The sequence below is a fragment of the Neopelma chrysocephalum genome, unplaced genomic scaffold (genome assembly GCF_003984885.1).
Source record: "Neopelma chrysocephalum unplaced genomic scaffold, ASM398488v2 Primary Assembly neopelma1_220, whole genome shotgun sequence".
In the NCBI taxonomy this organism is placed as follows: Eukaryota; Metazoa; Chordata; class Aves; order Passeriformes; family Pipridae; genus Neopelma; species Neopelma chrysocephalum.
In genome coordinates this window covers 19,085-27,434 of record NW_020897882.1, presented here as the reverse complement: position 1 = coordinate 27,434, position 8,350 = coordinate 19,085, and the positions used below count along the sequence as shown (strand labels likewise).

At 66.4% G+C, this 8,350-nt stretch overlaps 1 protein-coding gene across 1 annotated transcript in view; it reads right to left on the bottom strand.

Annotated features, from left to right (window-relative positions):
- Positions 1-2,338: 2,338 nt before the first annotated feature.
- The window catches only part of DNMT3A (DNA methyltransferase 3 alpha), a gene marked incomplete at its 5' end in the record, with an annotated part of 23,609 nt that continues 17,597 nt past the window's right edge, over positions 2,339-8,350 (bottom strand). Inside the window, 14 exons of the mRNA XM_027703283.1 lie at positions 2,339-2,779; positions 2,871-2,989; positions 3,275-3,344; positions 3,789-3,874; positions 3,988-4,136; positions 4,241-4,331; positions 4,806-4,951; positions 5,169-5,253; positions 5,331-5,514; positions 6,783-6,895; positions 7,020-7,099; positions 7,553-7,597; positions 7,722-7,876; positions 7,995-8,220. Of these exons, the coding sequence (XP_027559084.1) occupies positions 2,638-2,779; positions 2,871-2,989; positions 3,275-3,344; positions 3,789-3,874; positions 3,988-4,136; positions 4,241-4,331; positions 4,806-4,951; positions 5,169-5,253; positions 5,331-5,514; positions 6,783-6,895; positions 7,020-7,099; positions 7,553-7,597; positions 7,722-7,876; positions 7,995-8,220 (1,691 nt within the window). The remainder of the gene's footprint in view (positions 2,780-2,870; positions 2,990-3,274; positions 3,345-3,788; positions 3,875-3,987; positions 4,137-4,240; positions 4,332-4,805; positions 4,952-5,168; positions 5,254-5,330; positions 5,515-6,782; positions 6,896-7,019; positions 7,100-7,552; positions 7,598-7,721; positions 7,877-7,994; positions 8,221-8,350) is intronic.

Genomic DNA, 8,350 nt, shown 5'->3' with positions numbered 1-8,350 from the left:
GCACCCAGCACCTCAAGGCCGCGCAGGATCAGCACCCAGCACCTCAAGGCCATGCAGGATCAGCACCCAGTGCCACAGGGCCGTGCAGGACCCGCAGACGATGCTGCGGGGCCGTGCAGGACCTGCAAACAGCACTGCAGGACCTGCAACCTGCAAACAGCACTGCAGGACCTGCAACCTGCAAACAGCACTGCAGGACCTGCAAACAGCACTGCAGAGCCTGCAAACAGCACTGCAGGGCCGTGCAGCACTCGCACCTGGGGCCGTGGGGCCGGGCAGGACCCACAGCCAGTGCCACGGAGCCGTGCGGGACCTGCAAGCAGCGCTGCAGGGCCGAGCAAGACTCCCGTGGTGCTGCAGGGCCACGCAGAACCCACTGCAGTGCCCGCTGTGCCCCACGCAGGGCCACGGCAGCCCCACAAACGGGGCCGTGGGGCCGTGCCAGGCTCACACCGCACCGGGCGGGACCTGTGCCCGGTGCAGTGGGTCTGTGCCACCCACCCCAGGCACTGCAGGGATCCGGCCCCGGGAGCCCGAGCCTCAGCCCAGAGCCCGGCTCAGAGCCCGGGGCCGTCCCGTCGCCCTCACACCCTCTGGCAAAGCCGGGCCCCGCGCCGGCTCAGCTCCCCGCGCCCGCCGCACCCACAGAGGGGCCCCCGGGCCCCCGGTAGCACCAGGCGGGGTGGGGAGGTTGGGGGGGCCCCCCAGGGCCGGCCCCCCGCCCGCCTCGCCGCCGTCGGTCCCAGCACCTCTGAGCACCCCGGGCCGCGGGCACAGCTCGCTGCCATAGCCAGCACCCGGCAGCGAGCGCCGCGGCCCCGCACCTTTCACAGTTAGAGAAGAGACGGCGACGGGCCGAGACTCACCCCCCCGGGGAGCCTCCCCACGCCGTAGCACCAGTCCCTGCCCCACCGGGGGCCAGACCCCCACGGCACCACAGCTGCCAGACCAGTAGCACCATCCACCGCACTGCACCTGCCAGCACCTGCCCAGCGCCCTGCCCGCTCACACCACGGCTCCCGGCACCACCGACACTGCCACCGGCACCGACACTGCCACCGCCACGTCCAACGGGCACCCGTCACCCCCCAAGCGGGGCACGGGGCCGCCCCACGGGGGCACCGGGGGGGGGGAAAGACGCGCTCGCTCCGAACCGCGCGTGGGGCAGAGGAGCGATGCCCCGGCGCCCGCGGTGGCACCGCCGGGGCATCGCCCCTCCTGCCGCCAGCCCGGCCCCGCGGATGTAGCACCAGGGTGGGTCCGGGGCCCGCAGCCATCCCCGTGCCATGCCAGAAGCGCCCCGGCCGCGCCCCAGCACCGGCACACCGCTCTGTCCCCCCCTGCCCCGCCGGCGTCCCCGTGGGCAGCCCCCGCGGGATGGGGCAGGGCCAGGGGGGCAGGACCCCCCTCCCCGCTGCCGCCGGGGGACACCCGGCCCCGGCTCTGCCGGACGCCACGTACGCTGAAGAGCACCAGTACGCTGTGGGGGCGCGGGGCGGCGGCGCCGGCGGGGCCGGGGGGGGGGTGGGCACCGCCGAGGCGCTTCCGTTTGGGACTGAAAAAGGTTATTGCATGACTCGGGATGGAGACGCTTCCGCCCGGCCGCCCCGGCCCTGCCGCTCGCTCGGAAAGGCCCGGCACGTAAGGCAACGTGGAAGCTGATGTCTCGACTCACCCCGCTGTGTGTAAAGCACCATTATGAAGTCAGGTTGTACAGTAGTAACAGTACCTTTTATATATATATATATCTATATCTCATATCTATCATATATATATAAACTGTAAACAAGAGGTAACAGCGGCTTCTAAGATCTGCTCTCTTCAAGGTTTCCATGTGGTAGGCACCCAAAAATACTGTAGAAAAGGTGTGTTGTGTGGTGTGTTGTGTTCCCGGCCTCCCTGCCGGGCGGGTTGGCTCCATGTCACCGGAGAGCGGTGCTGGTGGAACAGAGCGAGGCGCTGGAGCCGCCGGGCGCTGGAGCCGCCGGGCGCTGCCGGGGCCGGGGCCGGCGGGCGCTGGGCGCGGACGGAGCGGGTCTCTCGGAGCAGACAGAGCGGGGTCTCCTTCGCCTCCGCCTCCCCTCCCGGGCCGGGCTTTCCCCCGCTGCCGTTTCCCCCCCCTCCGAGAGCGGCGCTGGCGACGGCGGGTCCTCGTCTCGCCCGCCGCCGCTGCTGCTGCTGCTGCTCCGAGAAGCGGAAACCAAACCGACAGGAAAACCCAGCCAGAAAAGAGCGGAAAATTAAAAGGTTACCCAAAAAAAAAACGGTTTTGGTTTTTGTTTCTTTTTTTTCTTTTTTCTTCTTCTTCTTCTTTTTTTTTTCTCTTTTTTTTTTTCCGTTTCGTTTTCGTTTCTTTTCGGCTTTTTTTTTGTTTTCGTCGTTTGTTGTTTCGCTTTTTTGTGGTTTTTGTTTGTTTGTTTTTTTTTTTCCGATAGGCTAAAGCTGACCCTTGGAAATTCAGGAGAGGACACCGACCCCTTTCGCTCGGGGAGACGCGTGCTGGGTTCCCGTCGGGGGCTGCGAAATCCCGTCTCTCTTCTGGGTGCTGACTCTTCTCTCATTCCGTGTGTTCACTTCTCTTGGCGTGGATGGGTTTGTTTCCGACTCGCTCCGTGTGTCACCAGTTCCTGCCCGTCTCTAAACGCAGGCAAAGTATTCCTTCAGGGGCGCGAAGAGGTGGCGGATCACCGGCACGCTCCAGGACCTGCCGAGCAGTCTCTGCCGGGCCAGGCGGCTCATGTTGGACACGTCCGTGTAGTGCACTGGGAAGCCGAAGACCCTGCGGGACAGGGGAGGGGACAGGAGGGGTCAGGGCTGCTGGTAGGACATGGTGCTGTGGCCCCAGAGCCCCCCCCCGGAGCCCCCGGTACCTCTCCATCTCCGTGCACCACAGGATGTCCTCCTTCTCGTTCATGAACACGGGGAAGTGCTGGTCCTTGCCCTGCTTGATGGAGTTGGAGCGGGTGGTGATGGTTCGCACTTTGCTGAACTGCAAGAGGCACGGGCTGGTCACGTTGGGGGTGGGATGAAGCCCCCTGACAGGCTGGAGCCCCCCCCCAACACCCACAGGCACAGGCTCATCACACCTGACAGAGGTGGGACGGAGCCCCCCGACCCACTGACTGGGCGCTCACAAGCAGGCGACTCCCACCACTCTGCAGTGCCACCACTGTGTCCCTCCTCCACCCCCACGGGATCCCCCCCTGCACCCCCAGGAGCCCGGGACCGCCAGGGACCACTGCCCCCACCCCCCCATTGCCCACCCCGGGCTGACCTTTGCTATCCTGCCGTGCTCCAGGCACTCCTGCAGCTCCAGCTTATCGTTGACGGTGGAGGCGAGTGGCCTGAGGGGGGAGAGATGGTGGGCACAGGGTACCAGTGTCCCCAGACTGTTCCCCTGGGGGTGCAGGGCAGGTCTCCAGACGGGGTTTGTGGGGGGCACAGGGTGGCCACTGCTGTTTTGGGGGGGAGGCTGTGACAGGCAATGGCAAGAAGCAGCTGATTCCCACGGGGGCCGGTCTGTGGCCACCAGCCGTGGGCCACCACAGCCACCATCTGGGAGGGACACAAAGGGCAGCTCAGTGCCAGCCCTCCAGCACGAGGGACACGACCAGTCCCCTCCAAGGGGGCACCACGCTGGATTTTTGGGGTGTGCCATCCCTGCTCTCCCAGCACTGACCGGGGTCAGGGGACCCCCAGGGCCACGTGTCAGGGGTGGGGGGAGGACCCAGAGGTGCAGCCTGCCCACCCTCCCAAGGGCTCAGCTTTGGGGGGGGGCTCTCACCAACCTGTTCATGCCGGGCAGGTTCCCCCAGAAGTACCGTGCCCGGTGCGCTGCAGACACTTCTTTGGCATCAATCATGACGGGGTTGGACTGGAGGAAGGGGAGAGGGAGGTCAGGGGGGCTCAGCAGCCCCTCATGGTGAGGACAGGACCCCGGGGGGGGCCCAGGGGCCGGACGGGGGGTGACCCCGGGCATGCACTGACCTCCAGGAAGCGCGAGATGTCCCTCTTGTCGCTCACCCCCATGGCCACCACGTTCTCAAAGAGCCAGAAGAAGGGCCGGTCGTCGCCCTCCTTGGGCCGGGCTTCGTGGAGCAGGCGGTAGAACTCGAAGAAGAGGCGCCCGGTGCCCTCTGAGGGGAGAGAGGAGGGGGCCAGGGTCAGGGTGGGGGGCCCGTGCCAGCCCTGGGGGGGCCGGCAGTGGGGTCCAGCCCCAGCCCCGTGGACACGTCCCTACCGTAGAGCCCCTTCCTGGCCGGGTTGACGATGGAGAGGTCGTTGCAGGGGCTCCCCCCGATCACCAGGTCGAAGGGGCCCCACTCCTGTATCTGCAAAGAGGGAGAGGAGACCCCCGGTGAGCCGGGCACTGCCATGGCCTGGGGGGCACAGGGGGTGATGGTGGCCGAGCTCCCGGCGGGATCAGGGAATCGTGGAATGTCCTGAGCGGGAAGGGACTCACAAGGATCCTCAGTCCAAGTCCTGGCCCTGCACAGACACGCCAACAACCCCACCCCGTCCCTCAGAGCGTTGTCCCTGAGCTTTGCTGCTGTGCCCACTGCCCTGGGGAGCCCTTTCAGTGCCCAGACACCCTCTGGGGGAAAGAACCTTTCTCCCGAGATCCAACCTGCCCCCTGCCCTGGCACAGCTCCAGCCCTTCCCTCAAGCCCTGCCACTGGGTCACTGAGAGCAGAGGTTGGTGCTGCCCCTCAGGAGGGAGCTGCAGGTCCCTGAGGACGAGGGACCGGCCCCACGTGGGGACAGGGGCGCCTGGGGGGGTCCCGGGGGGTCGGGACGGGACGTACGTGTTTCTGGGTGACGTTGCGGACGTCCCCGACGTACATGATCTTGCCCTGGTGCCTCACCATGCCCACGGTGATGGAGTCCTCGCACACCTCGGAGGCGATGTACCTGTCCACCTGGATGCCCAGGTCCTTCAGCACCAGCAGCCCTGGGGGGAGCAGCAAGGGGTGGGTGATGGATGACAGAGCCCACCCATCCCACCATCCCCGGGCCATCCCCCTTCCCCTGGATCCCCACAGGTGTGGGACCCGGGGCGTCCCACAGATGGCTGGCTGGCTGTGGGGTGCAGGCAGGCCGCTCCCCCCGTCCCCCAACCCCAAACACACCCCGGGGAGGCTCCACCAGGCCGGGGACCCCCCACCCACCTGTGGCGATGCCGTCGAAGAGCGAGAGCACCCGGATGGGCTTCCTCTTCTCGGCTGGCACGGGCGGGTACACCTTCGGAGGGTCCTGAGAGCCACAGAGGGGGGAATCAGGGGGGCTGGGGGGCAGCGGGGAGGAGGGGGGAGCTGGGGGAAGTCACTCACAAACTCCTGGTCGTGGTTGTTGGCGAAGAACATCTGGAGGCGCGAGGGCCAGTCCTCCCGCCGCCGCAGCAGCCCGTAGACCCCCTTATGGCCGCACATGTAGCAGTTCCAGGGGTCCTCCTTGATGGCCGCCTGCGCCGCCCCCGGGCCCACCAGCAGGTCCACGCACTCCACGCAGAAGCACCTGGCACGGGGGGGGCCGGGGTCAGTGGTGGGGCTCGTGCCGGGGCGGTGGCACCACCACAATCTACCCAGGACTGGTATCCATCACCGAAACCCCACTGCGGGACTGGGGCATCACCAGCACTTCACAGCTCCGTGCTGGGACCTCCAGAGCTTCTCCCGGCCCTACGGCAGGGCCAGGGCACCACCAAACATTCCCCAGCCTCGTGCCAGGACCGGGGCACCAACAGAACCTCCCCAGCCCCAAACCGGGACTGGCGTCACCCAATTCCCGTGGCTGGACTGGCATCACCAAAACCCCACAACCAGGGCTGAGGCACCACCAAAACCTCCCCAGTCCCACACCTGGTCTGGCATCCCCCAAAACCCCACAGCAGGACCACCAAAACTGAAACCTCCCCGTCTCTATGCCAAGACTGCGACATCACCAAAATCTGCCAGTCCCACACCAGATCTGGCATCACCCAAATCCCATGCCAGGACTGGGGCATCACCAAAACTTCCCTCAACCCCACACAGCAGGACCAGGGCACCACCAACACCTCCTCAACCCCATGCCAGGACTGGGGCATCACCAGAACTTCCCAGCTCTGTGCTGGTACTGGGGCATGGCCAAAACTCCCCTCTAGTCCCACACTGGGACCACGGCATCACCGAAACCTCCCAGCCCCACACCTGCACTGGCAGCACCAAAACCCCATGGCAAAACCTTGGCATCACTGAAACCTCTCCAACCCCACAGTGGGACTGCAGCATCACCCAAACACCCCAGTCCCAAACCAGCACTGGCATCACCAAAAGATCGTGGCAGGCCTGTGGCACCACCAAAACCTCCCCACCCTCATACTGGGACACCACAAAGCATCCCAGCCCCAAACCAGGACCGGTATCCCTGAATTTCCACACCAGGTCTGTGGCACCACCAAAACCTCTCCGTGCTCACGCCAAGACTGTGGCACCACTGAAACTCCCCAGTCCCTTACTGAGACTGGGACATCACCAGGGCTGACACCACCAAAACCTCCCCGGCCTCGTGCCTGACAGAAATGGGGCACCAGTGAAAGTTCCCCAGCTCCAAACCAGGACTGTGGCACCCCTGAACCCTCTCCAGCTCCACACCAGGACTGTGGCACCCCTGAACCCTCCCCAGCTCCAAACCAGGACCGTGGCACCCCTGAACCCTCTCCAGCTCCACACCAGGACTGTGGCACCCCTGAACCCTCTCCAGCTCCACACCAGGACCGTGGCACCCCCAATGCCCCCCTGCACCTGCAGCAGTTGTTGTTCCCACACATGAGGACCTCGCGGCCGCCGCAGCAGATGGTGCAGTAGGACTGGTACCCGTCGTCATCGTACTGGTAGGCGCACTCCAGGAAGCAGTTCTGGGGACAGCCGGGGGGTCACCACGGCCCTGGGGGCTCCAGGGACCCCACGGACCCCAGGACAAGGCTGGGCACCCCACAAGACCCCCGGGCAGGGGCTGGGGGGCCTGGCACCACGCCGTACCTTGCAGTTTTGGCACATCCCCCCGATGAACAGAGGGTGCTCCAGGGTCACGTTGAGGCTCCCGCAGGAGATGCAGATGTCTGGGGGGGGTAGGAGGGGTGATGTCACCCCCAGCACCCCCACACTGGGACAGCCCGGTGTGGGGGGCATCCTGATCCCGACCCCCCTGTCACCCCCTGTACGTGCCACCCCCCATGTCAGGGCCACACTGGAGCTGGGAACAAACCCTGGGGACAGTAGGAATGGCTCCCATTGTCCTCCCTTTTCCCCATCCTGCACCCCAACAGCCCCAGCCCTGGGCAGTGTCCTGGGGTCCCTGCCACCACCCAGTGTCCTGGGGTCCCTGCCACCACCCAGGGTGGGCCACCACAACCTCACAGCTGCTGTCCCTGCTGCCAGCCAGGCCGAGGGCTGGGACAAGTCCACACTCAACCCCTTGGGCCCCCCCCTTTCTCCGAGCCCCCTCTGCTCTGCTCTGGGGTGCCCAGGCAGGGAGGCACCCTCAACCCAACCCACCCCAGCCCCACACTCACCCTCGATGTTCCTGCACTTCTGCCGGACCTCATACACCAACCGCTCTGGGGGGAGAGGGGGGTCAGGGGGTGAAGGGAGGGGACCCCCAGGAGCAGCTCCCAGCCCCCTTCCCCCGCTGAACACAGCCCCGCAGAGGGGGGTGGGCACAGCAGCCCCCCCAGTCCGTACCTCGTGTGCGCTCGTCGATGATCTCCTTCACCTTGGGCTTCTCCTGGGTTGTGCTTTTGCGGGGTTTTTTGGCGGGCGGGGGCGGGGCGTAGGCGGCGGCCTCGGGCTCCACCCACATCTCCGTGTAAACTTCTTTGTAGGGGTTCCGCTCCTCTGCGGGGCCGGGGGGGCCGTCAGGGGGGTCCCACCAGCGGGATCCCAACCCCATCCCATCCCGGGGATGTATCCCTCCCTGGGCGGGTTCCTCACCCCACAGCCCCCCCCCCTCACCTTCGGGGGGGCTCCAGCCCCTTGGGGCCCGAGGGCTGGAAGCCGCCCAGGGCCCACTCGATCATCTGCTTGTTCTGGATCTCCACCACCTTGGACGTGTCCGTCTCGTCGTTCTCGGGGCAGGCGGGGAAGATCTTCCCGGCCCGGCTGCTGGCCACCTGCCCGGGGGGGGGGGTCCACGTGTCACCCACCCACAGCCCCCAGCCAGGGACCCCCAGCTCCAAAGAGGCTGCCACAGTGAGAGACCCCCCAAGAGAGGCCCCCAGCACTCCCAAGAGACCCCCCCAACAGCCAGGACCCCCCCCATATCACCCCACAAGAGACTCCTCCCATCACTGCTGAGACCCCCCCCAAAAGCC